At 39.4% G+C, this 21757-nt stretch overlaps 2 protein-coding genes across 7 annotated transcripts in view; both read left to right on the top strand.

The window, feature by feature from the left end:
• The window catches only part of LOC306850662 (tetratricopeptide repeat protein 27-like), a 78230-nt gene extending 75294 nt beyond the window's left edge, over positions 1-2936 (top strand). The window contains exons 19-20 of the mRNA XM_079386423.1: positions 1480-1580; positions 2764-2936. Of these exons, the coding sequence (XP_079242549.1) occupies positions 1480-1580; positions 2764-2883 (221 nt within the window). The 3' untranslated portion in view covers positions 2884-2936. The remainder of the gene's footprint in view (positions 1-1479; positions 1581-2763) is intronic.
• A 5030-nt stretch (positions 2937-7966) lies between these two features.
• The window catches only part of ltbp1 (latent transforming growth factor beta binding protein 1), a 79302-nt gene continuing 65511 nt past the window's right edge, over positions 7967-21757 (top strand). For 3 of the 6 annotated variants that reach the window (XM_079386671.1, XM_079386673.1, XM_079386669.1), the window contains exons 1-4: positions 7967-8638; positions 8993-9025; positions 9799-9869; positions 20356-20698. In XM_079386671.1, coding sequence (XP_079242797.1) covers positions 8316-8638; positions 8993-9025; positions 9799-9869; positions 20356-20698 — 770 coding nt within the window. In that variant the 5' untranslated portion in view covers positions 7967-8315. The remainder of the gene's footprint in view (positions 8639-8992; positions 9026-9798; positions 9870-20355; positions 20699-21757) is intronic. The other 3 variants (XM_079386672.1, XM_079386674.1, XM_079386670.1) reach the window with 1 other exon arrangement.

Raw genomic sequence — 21757 nt, 5'->3', positions numbered from 1 at the left:
ATGACTGATAAAACTATGTTTTTACTAGCGGACAACTGCAGTGAATACTGTAAGATTCGTTAAAGTTACTTACTTGACGATGTTGTGTCCTCAAAATGCCTTTAAGGCTGAATGCAGACGTTATATACTCGCGAGCGTACGCGTGTGAAGTGCAGACGCCGATGCAGGAGAGGTGGGTCTGACTCCGGCCTACTTTTACACTATTGCCGCGGGTTATAATGCAAGTTAAGCGGTTCTAAATTCACATTAAACCACGGCTTCATGGGTTTTTGCTCTAATTTATGTTTGGTTTTCTGCTGTTGCGTGATTGGTTATTGGTTTGTGACGTAGCAACCCGAGGGCTGTTTCAAGCCGCATTTCTGGGTCAGCCATTAAGAAACTACAGTTTTAAGGAGAAAATACTCAGCAATGGTGTTGATTAATGGACTGGCACATAGTTTGTCTAAAAGCATATTAAAAACACCACATAGACAAATAAACAAGATAAAAAAAAACTTGATTTTCACTACAGGGGGACTTTAAGAATTAAGGAATTGCAGCAAGAATGTAGAAAGAAAAAATTCTGAAAAACATTTTTAAAGAAAGGGAAACTTTTCTAAGAATTTAGAAAAAAGTAGTTATTTAAGAAGCTTTAGAAAGAAAATGATCATTTAGAAAGAATGAAAGATTTTAGAATTTATGAAAGAAGGGATTTTAGGAAGAATAAAAGAAGAGTAGAGGAGAAGGAGAGAAAAATAGGGAAGAAGGAATTGAAAAGTAAATCACAAAAGTGGAAATGATGTGGAATGAAAGGAAGAAAAAACAGGTGTGCGGAGATGCGAAAGCGAGGGTAAACTGAGAATCGAAAAAAGCAAAAGAGTGGCCTTTGACACTGAGGTAGATATGCATACTCATGAATCTGTTGCTTTCCTCCATATTTGTGAGCAGGATAAACATAGCAGGTAAACAGCACACAAATGCATGCTGGGAATGCAACTTCTCAGGAAAATGAAAGTACCTGCGCACACACAATGTGTGTTATTTTTAGAGTTCTGTTAGCCCTGTTTGATGATCATTTTCTGCTAGAGATGCTAGAGACTCTGCTAATTATGAGTTTCATTGTGAAAAAAAAAGTGAAGAATAGATGACAGTGACTGTGTGTGTGTGTGTGTGTGTGTGTGGAATGACAGTTTTAATGGTGTTTGATGTTGCTGTAGTGATTAAACATGAGTCGCTCAGAGGTCGTGATCCATCACATAATGTGAACAGTACTACACGCACACAAAACTGCGACACAAAAAATAATGACCAACTCTTTGTATTAGGCTACAGACCTTGATATTGCATCACCTGACCTCTAGTGACCTTTAACAGGCTGACACTCGCTGTCTCCTCTCGCTGGCTGTGCAGCATCCAGATGCTTAATGTTCCAACGCTGCCGTGACTCTACTGGAGATGAAACTCCTCAGTAATTCCTGTCTGTGTCTCTCTGTCTCTCAGTCTCTATCAGCTGTAGCAGGTCTAAGCGCAATCCTCAAGAGGCTCTACAGTTGCTGTCTTCAGCTCGACTCAGTTTGAAGAGCCTGGTCACCAAAGCCAAAGTGAGTTTCACACACACTCAGCTCTTAAAGTCTTTAGCTTTAAGGGTTTTGCTTAAGTCTTTTAAAGCTATCAATAAAACACCTTTTTATTTGTTTTGTAAAAGTTAGCATTTTCTGGCAATTTCTGTCTATTCAATGCTATTACACACATGGTAACACTTTAGTATAGGGACTTTACTAAAGTGTATATTTTTTATTATTAGCATCATAAAAAATATTGGCTTTTTTTAGTACTTATAAAGCGCACATTCTGCATGACCATATTCTACATCCCTAACCTTACCCAATACTTAAACTTAACAACTACCTCACTAACTATTAGTAAGCAGCAAATTAGGAGTTTGAGGCAAAAGTCGTAGTCACTGGTTTAATTACGAGAATTGGATCTTAATATAAAGTCAATATAAAATAGTGCTCAAATCTCGCAAATCCAACAAAACAGGACATGAGAAAATTTAGAATGGAAAATAGGACATTTTATACAATACTGTTCAGACGTTTGGGGGTATTTTTGGACACAGTAAGCCCTGAATAATTTGGACATATGGAGTCCAAATATTAGGGTTTTTACAAATATATTAAGCAGCTCAATGGTTTTTAGCATTTATACAGTAACAATAAGATATTAGAAACAAATCAGCATTTTCTAGAATAATTATAGAATAATTTCTGAAGGATCACTTGAAACTGTAGACTTGTAGTAAAGGCTGCTGAAAATTCAGCTTTGTCATCTCCAAAATAAATTATATTTTAAAGTAGAAAAGTTATTTTATAATAATGTTTCACAAAATTGCCATTTTTACTGTGTTTTGATCAAATAAATGCAGCCATGGTGAGAATAAGAAACTTCTTTCAAATACATTAAAAATATCTTATTGATCCCAACCATTTGAATGGAAGTGTTTATCAGGAATTAATTGGATAAAAAGTTCTTTATATATGGCAGGTCAGATTGATGTCAGCTCAAACGGAAATTTTTTTTAATATTGAATTACTGTGTAATCAATCAATAATGACTTAGTATTTACAATAAGACCGACATTCTAATGTTTTAAGTGAATGGTGTCAGTTTTGATTTCATGTTATCTGTAAATATGTTGTAATGTTAAGTTTTTTTTTTTTATAAATTATCTGTCAGCTGCCATTTATATTTCTCACTTTTTGTTTTGTTGTCTCTTCTCAGCAACTGTACACCGATGTTGCCACAGGTGAACTCCATGATGACCTCAGAGGAGATGTCACCAAGCTCGAGCAGCTCATCACAGAGCTGCAGGACCTGAGTGCCCAGCTACGCAGCCAATGAGAAGCCATAGCACTGATTTCTTCCTCCCTTTGATTGGTTTAAACGCAATGTGTAAAAAAAAAAAAAAAAAAAAAGAAAAGTTGAGCCAACTTAAGTTTAAGGCAACCAGCTTCATCAGATTTTTTAGTTTTCTCAACTTATTTTTTAGGAAATTTCTCAACTTTTTGTTGTATAAACTTAAAACAAGAAGTTGAGAATCTGCTGAAGCTGGTTGCCTTAAACTTTTAAGTTGGCTCAACTTTTTTTTTTTTTTTTTTTACAGTGCAGTGCACTTTTAAAGTTAAGTTTTAAACGAACAAAACTTCCATCTGGAAATCCTCAGGACCTCTGTCGCTTGTTCAATCAACAGGAAAAAACCTAAAAGAAAGACTTAGTGACTGAGTTAAAGCTGTTTGTCATCATGACCTGATCCAGGGCCAGCTGTCTTTGCCCTAATCGGGCTCCTGTGATCACACAATGTGATTTTAAGGTCCCTGCGGCTTGCTATGTTCAACAGTGTCTCATTCCAATAAATAATACACAGCCTCTTTCTTACATATTTAATCTTTGTGCTTGTTTTTTTGAACTTGTGTGCATGTTGATTTAGTTAATATTAAAGGATTCACAGAGAGTAGATTAAAATGTGAGACAACTGACAGCTAGGTTCACACAAAATCAAATGCGTTGCATCAGTTCTGTAGTCGAGACAAGCTCATGTGAGTTTGAGTCTAGGCCTAGACTTGAGTAGGTTGAGTCAGAGGCAAGACAAGAAAAGGGTCGAGTCAAGATGGAGTTTGAAGGCTCCCGAGACTGTGACCAAGATTATGAAAAAGTCTTGGACTCAGGACAGACTCGCAGCATTGTGTATTATAATTGTAACTGGAAGACTTTCCTACAGCTGTCATATTAAGCATATCTCCTCATAGACCATAGGCCTTTACCTCTGGATGGGCCTGTTGTTTTAGTTCATTTAAAAGACTTTACACAAAATGTAAACACTGACAATGTTTGCTATAAATTCCTTGAGCAATATTTTTTATCCACACTAAACTTAGCCCTAGGTTAATGTATTTAGGGCAACTTTCAAACTGGGGTTAACCAGCAATTTGCCCTTTGAAATTAAAATGGTGGTTATAACGGTGGTTTAACAGCTTGAAGTTTTAACACCCCATATTTGATTTATAAGAATATCACATGTACAAATTACCATTAAAATGTTTGTTCTGTTTTTTTTTATGTTTTTGAAATGAGTCCCTTATGTTCACCAAGGTTGCATTTTTTTTATTTGTTAAAAAATACAATAAAACTAATATTGTGAAATATTATTACAAAATGACTGTTTTCCATTTTATATTTTAAAATGTAGTTTATTCATGTGATGGCAAAGCTGAATTTTCAGCAGCCGTTACTCCAGGCTTCAGTGTCACATGACCCTTCAGAAATCATTCTAATATGTTGATTTGGTGCTCAACAGAACAGATGTTGAAAACAGAGACAGTCATTTCACTTTTGGTCAATAAACGTGCCCTTGCTGAATAAAAGTATTATATTAAAAAACAAAAATCTTACTAAGCACAAACTTTTGAATATTAGTGTATATAAAGTATGTATCCGATAAGCATATCTCTGCATATGTCATTGAGAGTTTGCAGAGTTGGGCCTTTCTGAGTTTTATATTTACCCATCTGATTTCTCACAAATCTGGACTCTCTTCCTGTCTTGCTCGCACATCTCTCTGCATCTGTCCTCAGAGACATTACATCATGCCAGTAATTTTTCAGCATGGTATTTGAGCATTACAGAATCTCTGTAAGTAATTAACTTTCATTCTGAGAACACCAGTGAGTACCTGTTTGCCATTGTAATGTTTTTGTCAACAACCTCTGTAGTCCCATTTTTCCACTTGCCTTTTACAAGAAAATCACAAGGTGTTATTAATATTTTATGTTGTAGAATAAAATATGAAAATATCCTGATCTTGTTTTAACCACAGACTTTATTTCAGGCATTTAACTGAATGCCTGACCTTGGGACGATAGAAGCGGAAATGCTAACTCGTTTCCTACAAAAATGCCTCATCTCTGCAGCACTGCTGTTGGAAGCTAATCAAGATGTGCCTAAAATAAATATCAAGCTCTCCTCAGCCGTCCTAAAGGTTGTCTAAATGTTAAATGCTTTAGCTCAGGTAGCATCTAAATCCAAAACGTTGTGTTTGAAAACCATGTATTACAGTAGAGAGTTGCTGACAGAAGATATCTGCGTCCCTCCCACCAGGGCTGTCCTGCTGACTGTGACAACACTCGTAAAGCACATTTTTAGCTACATAAACTGTTAATTCCCCAGCACAGCTCTCCTTCCTCCCGCAGGGTTGTGGTGATGCCACTGATACAGTGTGAAGTTCCTGTCCTCCCTCTGTGGGCTGCATATGTGACTGTTGTATCATTTAATTGTGTCCCTGCCGTCTCACGCACAAATGAACAACTTAAGAACCCGATGCCGCTGCGTTATGTTCTTTAACAGTTTATATAGCTGTAAAAGTTGATTTGACACAATTGATCTTTTAAATACTTTTAAGTTTGTAATACAAATATGAATGATACCATAAATCATGTTTAAAAAATGTCCCCATTGAATTTGAGTGTGTGGTGTAAACTATTTTAAAGCATACTGAAGTCTTGCCATTAATATTGTATTCTCTCTCTCTTCTGCTCTTCTCTTAGTTATGATGGTCATTATATTTAAACTAAAAATAGCTGTCACCCAAGAATAGCTTTATGACAGCACTGTCTCTCTCTGTTCCTTAGGTTAACTCTAGCCATTAGATTTGGCAGATGTAGCAGGAACTGTCTTTTTATTCAATTAGAGATCATCAATTGATGAATACATGACTTTAATTTGGCAATATTCTTCAGAGAATAGAGTGTTTGTGCATGTACATTATAAGAATGGACTGTTAAAAACACCTGTTAGGTTGTGTAGAAACAGAACAAGCTCTTTAAAGACATTTGGTTCTCCTCAAGGATGATCTAATGCAATCAATAAATCAGTCTGAAATCTCCTTCCAAATACTCCAAAGCTTATGAGGAATGGTATTCCATGTCTCTCTATCTGTCTCTCTGGCCGTCTCACCCACGCATATCCTAGAGTGGGCTGAGCTCAGTCTAGGCCTAAAATGGTCTTGATCCAAGGAAGTATCTGAGTCACCTTTCAGTAATGCTGTAAAGACGTTCTGGTAATCCAGATAACAAGCATCTGTAGGAGGACAGCGACTTTCGGCTAAGTTTAGGGAATTGTGAGCGTGTGAAAGAATGGAGGCATGTTCATCTATTTGTGTGTTGAAACAGGAGGGTGTGTGCGGATGCTGAATGTATTAATAGGATCCGGTTTTTGACGTGTAGGGAGGCCATAGGGTCCCCGTTCATGGGCAGAAGGCTCTCAAAGTCAGATTTAGAGCTGGTAAGCAGTCAGGTATGCTGTAGGGAGAAAGTCATTTGGATCACATAACTGCATAGAACATAATGGATGCTTTAAGTGTTTCTGAATGGTACTCAATAATTCACTTAAGTAAATCAGCCGAATAAATGAATGATTCTGATGGCTTTGCAAGTCTGTTACCATGTTGTGAATGGTAGGGAGGTCTGAAGACATCTTAAAAACGGTCTTTGTTGGTTTAAGTTGGTCTCACAGCCTAGTCAACACTTAAAAATAAGGCTCTCCAAATGGGGTTTTCACGGTGATGACAGAACCGATTTGAATTTCCTAAGGAACATTTCAGTTAACAGTTCTAAAAGTACAATTTTGCTTATGTGGTAAACATTTGAATAATACATTGACCCTTTTTATACATTTTGTGCAATGGGACGTTTTCATGGTTGTTAAAAGATTCTTCATGGACTATCTGCCAATAAAGAACTTTTATTTTTAAGAGTGAAGCTGGTTAGTCTCCCTTCAAAACAAGGGCAGCCTAAACTGGTTTAAGCCCCCCCCCCCCCCCCCCCCCCCCCCCCTCATCAGGGTCTCATTCTGGTGTCCCGATCTGCTTGAAAGGGCCCAAGGTTTTTCTAAATCCATCCAATAGATTAGTCGAGGCTTAGACTAGCTTTCAAGCTATTTTCTATTATAGCTAATATCAAATCCTATGGTATTTTAGGGGAAATTCTATACGAGTAAGTCAGATTAGATGGAAATATGGGAAGGTTATCCTCAAAAAACAGAATCTAAATAGATTTCAAAGGCTGTATCTATACAATGCATGTTGATAGTCAGATAACTGCCAATAACCTGAGTAAGGAATTATTTATATTCAGTAATATATTCAAATTGTTTATATGCTACTTACTAATGCCATGTGTTTTTACTGCCATTTTGTTGCTGTTGTTGTTTTGCCGCCTTCAAATATGAAATGTTGGCCAGTTCTAGGATACCCAACCATCTTAATTACATAAGCCACTAAAATTATTCCATCAGTATGTCTTTTGTAAAGCAACAACCATATGAAAGTGTCAGAGTAAGAACTGAGCCAAATACATCTTAAATGGTAACAGTTTTTGTTAGATTTCAATTAAATGTAAGTAACCCTGTTTCCTAGTATACCCCCAAAGTGTGGCTTCTTCTCTTTGGCATATGCGCACTTTGATCTGAGTGGAAGAGATATGGTTGTATACGGTGATTAAGGTTACTCTAATTATGTGCATAATTAGGGTATTCTGTTTACATGAGCATGAGCTTCAGCTTTAATTCCAGCACTGGCTTAGGGTGCATAGGCATAGCTAAAATGGAATTTCTGGTTACTTTTGTAGGCAATATTAATATTCAGTCCCCAGTTGATGCCCAATCTAATATCCTGAGAGCCCTGTAGTGGAATAGAGCAGTGGAACTGATGCCTGTGCTCTACATGACAGGCTTGGCTTATGATGGATATCTTATCTGACATGTTTACAGACGACCCCCACCATCAAATTCATACGTCTGATCGCAGTTCTTCCGTTTTTGCCTTTGGTTTAAGGGTTCAGCCCCACATGTGTGTTCCAATAAGAGCTCCATCCCTGACGTCATGTCTGCAGGAGATTGGCTATATGGAGCTCGAGCACAAACTCCTGCCCTTGCACACACACGCGCTCAAACTTTTCAGAGAGTTTTCAAACTTCTGCTCGAGCTCAAATCGCCCGCACGCGAGCTCTCTCGCCGACTTGACTCCCGTTTTCCCCGATTTCCGTTTCGTGCTTTGAAACTTTCTTTCACTCCAAGCATTTTTCCCCTCTTTTAAGTTATGTTTGCCTAAGTGTTTTCTTATAGCGAATAGATGACAGCGCGCGAGGGTTTACAACTGCTTCACACGCGACAGAGTGGAGCTGCACTTCTATAGTTCTTTTTGTGTCTTTCTATCTATAGTGTGTTTATATAGCACAGAGTAGTTCTTTCAAACTTTCCCAACACTTTCACTTCCAGTGGATATGGCTGTGCTTATGTGGGACATCATTGTTTCTTTAACGTTATTGATTTCTCCGGCTTCGCTCTCAGCGGGTAAGAGCGGCTTCAGGAAACTATACGTGCTTCAGCCGGGACCGAGCGGTACGGACGGGGTTCACGTGAGCTCTATTTCATCGCTCTCGGGAGCGTCGGGACACCCGCACTCCTACAACGTGGAGCTCAAAGCCAGCTTCGGCGGCCAGGTCCGGACCCGCAGAATGGGTCACCAGTCGAACCCGAGCATTCCGATCCGCCAGGACGCGCCGCCTGGCCGACACACAACCAGCCATCATATGAAAATGTCAGGGTAAGAGCAGAGCCAAGCGTATTCATGTGCATAACATTACATTTCGACCAGTAACCTACTGAGTTTTTTAATAGAATTCAAATTATTTGTATGTATCATATTAGACAAAATAATATCTAAAGTTGCCTTTAGGAAGCTAAATATGGATTATGAGTATTCATTATTATTATAGGCCTATTCATTATGAATATTCTGATACTGATAATTGATGTTTTTACTTTTTATGCAAAGTTGTTTTGCAGTCTAAAAGGTCACAAAGTTCATTATCCAAACTAAACACAAATTAATTCAAAATAAATTAACATTATAAAGTAACTTTATAAGTGAATACTGATATTGAATGATTTTCTTTAGAGTCCCACCAAATGGTGCTGATAATGAATATCGGTAAGTCAAACTGATTATTGAGCTTGCTGTAATTCACAGTTTGATAAAAAATAAATATAAAAATTTGCCATAAGAAGAAATAATTATATGACAGTTCCAAAAAATAAAAGTTTAGTGATGCTTCCATTGTAATGTGCTACTTGTATTACGCAAATTTCTAATGTAAATTGTGTCAGTGTAATACTGTTGAACTGAGGCAATAAAGAATGTGAGTGTTGTAGTTCCATTAGAGTTTCAAACTTGCATTTGATTGCCAATGATGTTAGCAGCCAGATGCCACTAAGGAGCGATAAATTTGATAAAGCAACCAGTCGACAGTGATCATAATGTTCTAAAAAGCAAAGTAACATCTGTTGTTTCAAGAAACCATGCAAGCCAGATTAAATGTAGGCTACTGGCTCCCCTACCAATGAACCCGATGCCCCTTAGAAAGTTTCATCAGGCCATTCACAAAGATTTTTCCACATTCCCTACAATCACAAAGAGTACTGAGTATATCCCAGCCCTGTATTTCTTCATATTTCCTGTGCTTTGGATCGGTTCCTCTTGCTTTGCTCGAATGTACAGTATGAAATACCACAGTGGGAATAAGAGGACTAATTATATTGGAGCCTCATCCAGCTTTGGCCTCCGGGCTTTCATGTCACTTCAGTGAGAGCAGACTTGCGTCAGAAACCTCTCTGGGTGGGCGAGGAGATTGACCGGGGGGGTTAGAGTAAGGTTAGTAGGTCCATTCAGTTTGTGTGTGAATATGACTCTTGATGTCATTGCAGAGTGAACGTCTGTGGAGGGCAGTGCTGTATTGGTTGGAGCAAGACCCCGGGATCTCAGCGCTGCACTAAACGTGAGTTATGACGATTCTTTTGAATCATGCATGTGCTTGGGTTCTCTCAGGTCTTTCTTCTGCACTACACCACACTTGAACCAAAACCTAAAATCTTGCTTGAACAAGGGAAGTCATATAATCACTCTGAAAGTCTAGTTCAGAATGGTTTCTTTGCTTAAATTTATTGCTGATTTGCAAAAGACTGAGGATTTCACATGAAATAATTTCTCCTAAGTATGTCAACAAAATTAACTAACCAGTCTTTAAAACCCATTGGTGTAGAAAAGGGGATAGAGTTTGTCTTATTAGAAAGGGTTTAGGCTGCTAACACAAAAGCTGCAGGTTCAATCATATTTAGGGATCATCTAGGAGTTAACAGTCCTGCCCAGCTTCATTTACTGATCACAGACCGAGGGTTTGGATTTACACTTATGCCTCTTTGGCTTCAAACCCTCATTCATCCATGTCTTGCTCCATAGTCCCCTTGGTATAAAATGGTGTCTAGAAGCTAAATATAAGTGAGAGGAAATGTCAATATTTAGTCTCTTTTGGCGTTAATTCTTCTGTAAAATGCACAAAACAGATCAGAGGGTTCAAGCGTTGTTTTGGACCCCAATGACTTTCATTAAATGGACAAAAACAGTTGAAACTATTTTCTTAATCTGTGTTCAAACGAAGAAATAAAGTTATACATGTTTGGAACAACGGAATTTTCATTTCGAGTGAACTGTCCTTTAATGCCATGAGCATCTGCTTTGGTTAAAACATTTTATGGTGTCCTTCATAAACAACCAGACAGACAGCTGCGGTACCCACCTGTGATCAGAGTAAAAACGGTCTCAGTGAGATCTGAAGCGGAGGAATGGGGGTGGTTGTAATTAGGGTGTGTTTTGTTATCATAGGTGTCGATTTCGAGTGGGTGGCGGCGGAAGGTTCATGATGGCATATATTAGCAAACACTCAGTATATCACAGCATGCTCAAGTTACAAGCAAATCTAATCTGCAAGTTATTGCACACAAAACCCAGAGCACCAACATGGGGTTTGTAAAGAAAGGAAATGCAAGACATGACAGAAATGTTTCAGTTAATGCAATGGACAGAAAGTACACAGGAAAAAAAACTTCATAATTTTAGAAAACAGAAAGAGAAGGACACAGTGATAAGGGGGTAAAAGGTGAGGAATTTTGAGGCTACATAGAGTATGATAACCCAGTGGAAGAGCTGGATCAGTTTCTCCTCATCCTGTGTGTTTCTGCCAGTAGGTTATATAAGAACCCGCCACTGTATGTGTGGAAGTACGTGGAGGCCACGGGGGAAAAGCAGGAGTTGCACCTCCACCCGCTGTCTGAGTCTTACCTCCAGCACACATTCACTTTCCCACCTTTTACACATATCCTAGACAATCAATATTGTGTCTACATCCCCTGTCTCCAGTGACATTCCTCCTTCCTTCCCCTTGTTTTTCAGGAATGACAAATTGACTTTTTTTGTGTGTAGGGTCTATGGTGCCTCCAAGATTGTGTCTTGGATGTCTGCTGCATTTTGACAAAGTGTTTTGTCTTGGAGCCTTGTGTTGAACATCAGGTGTACGTTTTACTAGTGTACAGTGATTATGCAGGCAATTTCATCCAAGTGATCTTTCTCATACATTAAAGTCAGTCTTGGTTCTGGATAACTGTATTTGATAGATATGGGTTTGTTTCTCAGGGGCTTGTGTGCAAACTACTAAACCATAGAGAATCTAAGTTGTTGTAGTGCTTCTTGTATAGCTAAGAATGCTTCTTACATTTTCTATTCTAAATTAACTGAGATACTTTTAAAGCTTAATACAGTGACAACTGTATGTAAATCATTCAGTGAGGTTAAGTCCTTTAAAAAATGTAAACATTTGGACACAATTAAAAAAACATGCTATATTTGTTTGAACGCAGTAGGATCTCTCATTAAATCAATGGCTTGAGTTTGGGGGTGGGGCTATTTACTCAAACAAACAGGGTGACGTTTTGACAGCAATCACAGTGATGCAGTCTAAAACCTTTCAAGTAACAATATTGCCAGCTGCTTAGTGTATTTCTTATTTTCCAGCAAGTGAAAATGCAAAAGAAACATTTCTGAACAAAGTTACAGAAAAATTTTGTAACAGTTCTCCAAGCGAACACAGCTTTGTTCTTGCATGAATCATTGATTTTAAACAAATTAGTTCAGTAAATGATTGTGACCTGTTTAGTTTCTGAATGAATCATTGTTTTTGAATGAATTATTTAATTCATTGGAAAGGAATTAATTTTGAGTGAATTATTTAATGACAAAAGTGGTAGCTTTTTTCGTTCCTGAATAATTTAGCTTTTTTTGTCATGGAACGGAGAAGAAGCGCCGCGAAAAAGACGGAGTCAGGGTCCAGATGCAGGTAAGGTGCTTTTAATAATAAACAAAAGGCCAACACGGCACAAAAAAGCAAAATAGAAAAGGACTGGGATTCAAACGGCAACAAAGTGCATGTATCCCAGACCAGAGCCAAACACTAGAAATGCTACAATGACAAATAACAATTATCATATAACGCAACCAGGCAGAGTGGTGGGAGAGGGGAGACTAAATAGTCTGTGGCAATGGGGAACAGCTGCGGGTGTCGTGAGTGTAATAATGATGCGGCAGGTGTGAGTGATGTGGCAGGTGTATTTGGTTATGGGAAATGAGGACGGGAGATGGCGGCCTCCTGTGGCGACAGGGAGAAGTGCCGGACCCGGACTCATGACGGACCCGGACTCATGACATGACCCCTCCCTTAAGGAACGGCTTCCAGACGTTCCACCAAAAACCCCAAAAGTCCGGAGGGAGGTGGAACAGGGGGAGGGATGGCGGGCCAGGCCCATGTAGCGGAGGGGGACCTGAGGCCTGAGGCAGCGCCGGCGGGATGGAGACCCAGGGCAGAACCAGCGGCCACCACATCGGTGTGTGTGGAGCTGCCACCCTGCAGTGGGCAATGGTGGGCTCCACCGCTTCGGGGGGCACATCAGGGTGGGGAACATCAGCAGACACCGCTGCCATCTCGGGAACATCGTGAACGAGCACAGCTGTCTCGGGAGGAACATGAGCGAGCATAGCTGTCTCGGGAGCTTCGTGAGCGAACACAGCGGTCTCGGGAGGAACGTGAGCGAGCACAGCTGTCTCGAGAGGAACGTGAGCGGTCACCATCGCCTCGGGAGCTTCATGAGCGAGCACAGCTGTCTCAGGAGCTTCGAGAGCAAGCACAGCTGTCTCAGGAGCTTCGTGAGCGAACACAGCTGTCTCAGGAGCTTCGTGAGCGAGCACCATCGCCTCGGGAGCTTCGTGAGCTAGCACAGCTGTCTCGGGAGAAACGTGAGCGAGCACAGCTGTCTCGGGAGCTTCGTGAGCGAACACCGCGCTCTCGGGAGGAATGTGAGCGAACACCGCGCTCTCGGGAGGAATGTGAGCGAACACCGCGCTCTCGGGAGCTTCGTGAGCAGGCACCGCTGTCTCGGGTGGAATGTGAGCGAGCACGGCTGTCTCGGGAGCTTCGTGGGCGAACATTGCTCTCTCGGGAGGAACGTGAGCGAGCTCGGCTGTCTCGGGAGCTTCGTGAGCGAACACCGCTCTCTCAGGAGGAACGTGAGCGGTCAACGCCGCTCGCACCGACATCAGCGGGGGTTCCTGCACGCTGCACATCAGCCCAGGATGCTCCGGAAGCGGGCGCGGGGCACTGGGTGTGGCCGCCGACGCCTCCGCCGCCCCCCGGATCGCCCTGGCGGATGTTGAGCAACCTCCCTGCTGGACCCATGATTGCTGGTTGCGTTCTGTCACGGAACGGCGAAGAAGCGCCGCGAAAAAGACGGAGTCAGGGTCCAGATGCAGGTAAGGTGCTTTTAATAATAAACAAAAAGGCCAACACGGCACAAAAAAGCAAAACAGAAAAGGACTGGGATACAAACGGCAACAAAGTGCATGTATCCCAGACCAGAGCCAAACACTAGAAATACTACAATGACAAATAACAATTATCATATAACGCAACCAGGCAGAGTGGTGGGAGAGGGGAGACTAAATAGTCTGTGGCAATGGGGAACAGCTGCGGGTGTCATGAGTGTAATAATGATGCGGCAGGTGTGAGTGATGTGGCAGGTGTATTTGGTTATGGGAAATTAGTCCGGGAGGACGGGAGATGGCGGCCTCCTGTGGCGACAGGGAGAAGTGCCGGACTCGGACTCATGACATTTTTGAGCAAATTGGTTGAATTCAAAACAGCTACTTGTCACCACCTACTGGCAGAGCGCTAAAAACTACACCAGTCACTGAAAAATCGCCACCACTATGCACAGTATATATAGTCTGCCTGGAATGGAACGCATCATGTATGTTTGAGATTTTAATCAATTAATAAATATATATATATATATATATATATATATATATATATATATATATATATAATAGAGAGAGAAAGAGGGAGAAAAAGAAAAAAGAAAACTCCCTGTTTACAGAAAGAGGCCCTGTTTCCCTGTTTACATGGGCAGAGGAATCACTTTGCAGGCCATCTGGAGCAAACCCAGAGCACATTCCACCTTCAGCCATCCCTTTTATTTTCAATGGAAGCATCTATAGTTTGATGTCAGCCGCACAGCGAGTGGCCTGAGAGCTCTTAAATTTGAGCTGAAATGTAACAGAACGTTTTTAATGGAAGACCTTGCAGGAAAATTGAGTGTGGAAAAGGGAAGCCTCTTTAATACCTTGTATTATGTCTCTATAACCATTTTTCTGCTGACTCAGGAAATCTTGGGTTTATATTGTTTTTATTTTGTTATACAGTGTCACTGTGGTGTCATTAAGCCATTTGTTTTTATGTTTTGCCAGCCTTGGTGCACTTGCGTGAAAGGCTATTCTCATAAACGTACAGAATGCAGTTTTTCTACAAGATCACTGGCGTAAACCCATAAACATGTGTCTTATGATGGGGTCACCACTCTGTACACATGCTTTCAAGTAAATTAAGAATGAAATATGACCTTTTTCGTTCATCTGACAGCAGCATTAGATGTTGTAATTTATGGTGACTGGGACATAGTGGCAAGGGATTAATCATGGGTCAACCATTTTTCATTGCTCGTATATTTTTCGATATAGGGGAAAAATGAGAAAGTCCAGGTTGTAGTCAGTATATATCTGACTGTCTCTATATATCTTCCTTTCCATTTGTGTTTTAGGATCACTATGTCTCCACTCACCACGGAAGATAGACCCGATTGGAAATTTTCCTGCTAAATGTTTAATGGGGTTCGATTTTTCAGGTTTTAACACTCACCTCACTCAGAAAGTCCAAACAAAGAGAATCGTCTAAATAGAAATGCCTTTTGTTTTTCCTGGCTCGTTCCATCGAGCTGTAAGGAACTTCATAGGTGAAGCGTCCTATTATTGTACAGTGCAGAGGGATGCTGGGATATTAGCCTTTCTATTTTACCACCAGGATATTGCACTCCAATTCTTTATCTCTAACAGAACAGGAAGAGTGTTAATCCTGGTTCATTTTTGGCCCATCATGTCCTATAAATAAATGACAATGTAGACCAGGGGCCAGTTGCACCAACTCCAGCACCAACTTACTTGCACTACTAAATGTTTGAGCATTGCGCCATTAAACTTAGTTGAAACATAACCCTACGTATAAACTCAATATTTACTGAAGCCTTCAACTAGGAGTAATAGTTGGAATAAACTGGAAGACCGATTAGATTGCATCAATGAGCTCATGTTTTAAATGACAGATTAATGATGTTGACATTTACACTTGTTTATATTTTTAGAGAGTGAACTTTGTGAATAAATTAGTTCTTAGCAGCTCTCTGACATGAAAACGATCTTAACAGTGAAATTTCCAGTGTGCCTGTCATTTGTGGATGCCAGCGTTTCTTAAAAGAAAATAAATATTACAATTTCTGGATTGCTGTATTCGTTTTTTTAGATAATTGATATACTTAATTAATAAATATATTTAATTCATTTAATTGACTAATTATTTGATCATTTTGTGTCATTTCAATAGGGAATTTTAATTTAATTTCTTTTTACAAATGTGAAGGCAGCTTATTTAAAAAAACAGCAGACATGTTTAAAAGTGAGCCTAGGTTCAGTCTGCAGAATGACTGCCGCCTTGTTGTCCTCTCTTCCCTGAAGAGTTTTCGTGCTTGCATTCGCCATGTGATATGCATTCAGAAGCTTCTCAGACTTTCCCTGAGTTCTTTTATTGGATTGAAATCATCAGGAAGCATTTAGAGCATTTTTGTGTTTCTCAGACAGTGGTGGGTTGATGGGTGATTTAATTTGTCTGCACAATGGAAGACTGTGTAGCACCGAAGAGCTTGCGGAGTGTAAAAATTTAGGACCAGGGAGCAACTTTTGCATTGATGACTGCTTCGATTTAATGCCATTACATAATTTGCATCTTATTTACAGTCTGTTTTACAAGTTTTACAACATGCAAAATGCAATGAATGCTCATGTCTTCCATCTGAGCCTGGATTTCTTATATTGCTCATCTGAAGTGTTTGAATGTTTTTCCTGAGCTCAGGCATGCGTGCACGCTGAAAAACTGCTCAGTCTATTTTGTCCCTCAACTGAACATGGCCCAAGCGTTCAAGTCCCTCGCCAGATAAAACACAACAAGAAAATATTTCACCTGGGCTCCACAGCACGGCAGGGAGACTGATACGTTTTTCCTGGCCGTCCGTGCTGAAAAAGTGTCCTAGATCTGCAGGAACAGGTGACTAGGTTAAGGAACCTGCTGGGATGATCCTGAACTAAAGACAAGAGCTCAATTCTGAATTGGTTGCACCACTTTCACGTGTGGTAACCACCTGCAATGCAGTTTAACCAGCAAAAACAATCATTTTTAGATTAGGCTTATCGTATTATAGTTTGTAAGACAGTGGACCAGATCAAATTATTAAGAATTTTTAGTTTTCAGATTGACAGGGTTGGGCAAGTTTTATTTCGAATGTCCATACGTCCACATTTTTGAGTGTACATGTCCTAGCCGTGATTTCTAAATTGCTTGAAATGTCAGATGACTTTGTTTTCCTATTGGCATGCTCTCAACAGTCCTCATACATTATATGTAACATATTTCCATGGCTTTGACCTTTCTCTGTAGATTCCGCCTTCTTGCACACCAACATTGGTAGATCGTGTCCAATGCCTGCACACTATTAGTCAATCATTGCCTTCAGCGGGTATGAAAACAATAGAAAAACAAATCCAAAACCCGGACATTTTAGACAATTTAGAAATCTTGGCCAGGACATTTCTGGGAATAAGAGGACATATGGTTGCTTTAAGGTCACGTTGGAATGCCATTCAAACCATTTGAATCTAGCATTCAACAAAGTTGTATAATTAAAAGTCGTACAGGTTTAAAACGACATGAAGGGAGTAAATGATGACAGAAATATATTTTTTTTTGAGGGAACTTTCCCTTTAATGTTAACATAAATGCTTATTTTTACAGGTTAATTAAAGCATGGCTCATTTGAGAAGAGTTTGCTGTGTCAGTATCTCCATAACAACTTGTGAAATGCCTCTCCTCTCTGCTCACACTGCAGTCTTTCAGTCCTCAGGCAGTAGCTTAGCATGCTTAACCACATGTTACTTTCTTGTCCAAGCAAAGCCAACTTGTACCTTTCAGATTCAACGCGTCTGAAGACGTTAGAGCTGTGGCAGAGCTCTGCAGCATATAGATCCTCTTGAATGAGCACTTAGATGTGTTACACGTATAAAGATCAGCAGAGAAATGGCCCGACCGCAGCCACCTTTAATTGGTTCTATGTCTACTGTGAAATACTAGCAGACTGAAATGGGCTTATCGACCATTCTGTCTGCCGCATTCAGCTGTGCGTGAGCTCTTACACAGCTGAGCACATTGAGGGTACAATGCAACACATTTAACACCAATTTCAATATTGACTTGAGGGATAAAACTAATAAGAAGTTGGACATGTTGGAATTACCCAGCACTGCTCCTCATAGCCCGGTCATCTGAGTCAGCAACATCGCCCTCTGTTTATCAGTCTTTCTTTCCTTCCTGCTCTGTCTTTGTGAGGCCTAACTTTATCTCTCAATTTCTTTTTTTGGTGCTGTGAAGTTTAGTTAGTAGGAAAGTTTGTTTGAAGAGGTGTTAAGCAGAGCGTTTAACCTCCACATTGTACAGTTTCCCACAGCATTAGTCGTGAGGGTTAGTGAGACGATCTTACCCATTTTTAATGTCGGCAGGATGTCAGCACAATCTAAAACTTGTGATATACTGACTTACAGATTCAAAGTGTACAAGCAAGTTACAATATAAGTTTATATAGAGAGACAGGACACTTTTATGTGTGGTAGAAATTATTGTTTTCTGGGGCTAGTATAGGGATAACTCATTATGTGACATTATGTGTGTTATGTGATTCTTTAGAAGTCATTCTAATGTGCTGATTTTGCATAAACATTTCTTACTGTTATCAGTGTTCAGAACAGTTGTGTTTCTTAGTATTTAGGCTATATCTCCTTTAACTCATATAGCAGTTTTTCTGTATGTAAATGTGTATGTGGTGTGAGTTCTTGAGTTGAAATAATGATATTCTGTGTACATTTGTGGTCACTTGTGTGTTCATTTTGTGTGTGTATGTGGGAGAGGTGTACAGGGGCATGATATGCACAAGAACAGTGTTTGTGTGTGTACTGCGTTTCTAAGGGCCATCTCACTTTGTAGCACTGAGCCCCAGAGGACCAATGAGGTACATTGGAAAAGGAGGGAAACCTAGTGAGGGTGGAAAAGAAAACAGAAATCCCCTGCTGTGGGTCATGTCAACTGAAATGAAGAACTCCAAACCAGGAGGAGTGGTTTATATGATGTCATATTTGATGTAATCACTCTCACCTCTGTCACAAGGCATGTGCATAATAATTTGTGGTCAATAAATGCTCATTTTAATCCTGCTCGAATGGAAAAAAATATATCTGACAAGTGTGTGTGTGTCTGTATGTGCTTGAGTATTGTTTGTCTTCAAAAGTAAGCTAAATTTAATAAAACCTCCATCATGAAGCATCAGGAAAAATAATTTATCAATTGAGCACATTATTTTTATTATGAAAATGAAGTTATATTTTGTTATATAGTTTATAACTTAATTAAATGCTAATTAAATTGATATAAATATTGATTTAAATCTATGTAATGTTTATTTGTATACAAGTACAATGTGTGTGATTTTGAATATAGCATAAAATTCACTGTACTCTAAAGTCTGGACCACAAGGTCTGTAACAGGTATATATGAAGATGATAAGATTCCTGTCTGTGGTAGTTTGTGTAAAGCAGCTGCTGTTCAGTGTGATGCCATATAAACTGTCGATGAGATCATCCTTCCTAACATCTGCCTTGAGTACTGGGCACTGATCCATTTCCTATTTAGGAATCTCCACAGCATTCAATCGCTTAATATGACTAACTATACATTTTCTGGTGAGCAGCAAGCTGCCCTGATTGTGTGTGTGTGTGTGTGTGTGCGAGAGAGCGAGAGAGTCTGTGTAGGTTGGCCACAGAGGCCGCTAAGCTCTTTGTAGTTGAATGACAGCTTTGTTCCTGCTCCTCGATGTAATTACAGACCACAAGTTAACACCCAGTTATCCACTCATTTTCCCTCTTTCTGTTAGTCTGCTTCTCTCTTGCATTCTCTTTGCTCTTTCTGTCATGATCTGTGCAGATAACAATTCTGATCTTCATTTTTATGTTTTGTTCCACATCATATAAAAAATACAAAATATATGACCTTACGGACTTTCTGCTGTATTAACTATGCTGAGAATATTGTAGAAATATCTGCTTTTAAAGGTGTATTCCATGTAAAGCTCGACATGCTGTTGAATATTACCACAAATAATAATTTTCAATAAACAAAATAAAAACATCAACTATAAAATGAAAATAAGTGAGTTCATGTAAAAATTAACAAAGTGGAAGTGTGTACAGAAATGCATGTATAATAGAAGGCTATGGATCCCATAGACCCTTCCATTCCACACTTCCTCTGTTTTTTATTTTGCTTGGTTTGGTTTTTTGCTTTTGTTTTATTTTTGCTTTGCTTTTAATAATATATCAAATTATTATGTTTTACTCAACAGCATGCCAACCGAGCATCTTAACCCAGCATATTCATTTAAACCTCTTGTATTTACATAACCAGACCAGCCTAGAAAACTATTTTCTATAAACTCTAATAGCGCTATAGAAGTAATTAAACTTTAGCATATGATATTTTGTTGTAAGTTATATTATGTTAATTATATTATATGACTTTTGTTGTTGTTCTTAACAACTGTTTATTGAATATTCTTCTGGGAACAGTAGTATAAAACAAACAACACCCCACCCCCTGGTAGACTTAAAAAAAAAAAAAAATTAAAATAATATATTATATGACTTTTAACTGTATGAAATTTCTTCTTTGTTACAGCTAACTGTACGCCCCCATGCAAAAATGGAGGGATGTGCTTGCGTCCCCACATTTGTGTGTGTAAGCCAGACTCTAAAGGCAAGTCCTGTGAACAGACAACTCTGCCCCCATCCTCTCATCCAACTGGACCATTAAATGGACACACCAATGGTGGACTTCCAAACGGAGGTCATACGAATGGATATCCCAACGGTCATAATGTAATTCCCCAGCGTCCCATTCCTCAGCAGATCTTCCCCCAAGGCCAAGGTCAAGTGCCGTTACCGTTGCCCGGCACCAACATGGGACATCTGACTCTGTCCATGAAGCCATCATCTAACGGACCCATTCCTTATCAACCACAGTGAGTATGACGTCTGGATTCAGTCATTTATAGCATCTTAATACTGTGTCATGGTTCAAGATTTGAGTGAATTTTCAGTCATAATGGTTGTTTGGCTTTGTACTTTTTAGTATTTGGCCTTTTAGGTCAGCAAATACATTTCAAACAGGCTAAAACATTCCTAATTGATTATACTTATTAATAAAAGGACAGTGCAGAATTCCTACGACCAGATTTTTGACTTTCAGCATGAAGCCTGGTTCATGCCATAAATTATTTCAGCTTAGAATAGCAAAAAATCGTCCAATCATAGTTGAATAATCAAATAATATGCACTTCCAGCTGAATGCACAGTGGTGTAATGGCATTGTAGGATGCTATTTTTAAAAACTTACCAGATGGCAGAATTTATTGGTGAAACTGATATTTGAGAATGAATTATATAACCTAAAAAGTTTGAATATTGGTAGAGAATACTAACAAACATATAATCATATATGAATATATGTTCTAGTTTAGCACATAGCAAAGGCCTGTGAGTAGTTGTGTAAATGTATTTTGGACTTTGGATTCCTCTGGCCCTTAGTTCACCAAACTTGTCATTTTATTATTTTGGAATGAACTCCATAGCTCTGCATTAATTCCAGACATCAGACCCACAGATGTTAACAGTCTCTGCCCCTTTCATGCCCCCCTACTACTCTCTCAGTCTGGGTCTGTTTTACAGAAATACCTACTGTTCTTTAGCCTGACTCACTGGAATCTTTTTGCATGACTTACACTTGGGCTTTTACCAAATTGTGACTCCCGAACTCCTGATGTCAGCCTAGTTTTCGCCTTAATTTTTGTTTGCCCTCAAAACACAGTTTTTATGAGAATCCTTTACCGTGACTGACTAAAACCCCTGCAGTCTCTTTAGTGACCTGTTTTTTCTGAGAGGGTTCTGCGGGGTCTGGCTTTGGGATTGTTTTGACTGCCACAAATATAGACGACTGGAAAGTTCACAATCATATCGGATGTGAAGCTTTCTTTATTTCTTTCTAACAGAGCGAATCGGACTGACTGCATACGCTGAGTCAA

The sequence above is a fragment of the Barbus barbus genome (genome assembly GCF_936440315.1).
Source record: "Barbus barbus genome assembly, chromosome: 30".
Lineage (NCBI taxonomy): Eukaryota > Metazoa > Chordata > Actinopteri > Cypriniformes > Cyprinidae > Barbus > Barbus barbus.
The sequence above is the reverse complement of the archived record's forward strand: the minus strand, read 5'-3'. Positions and strand labels throughout refer to the sequence as shown.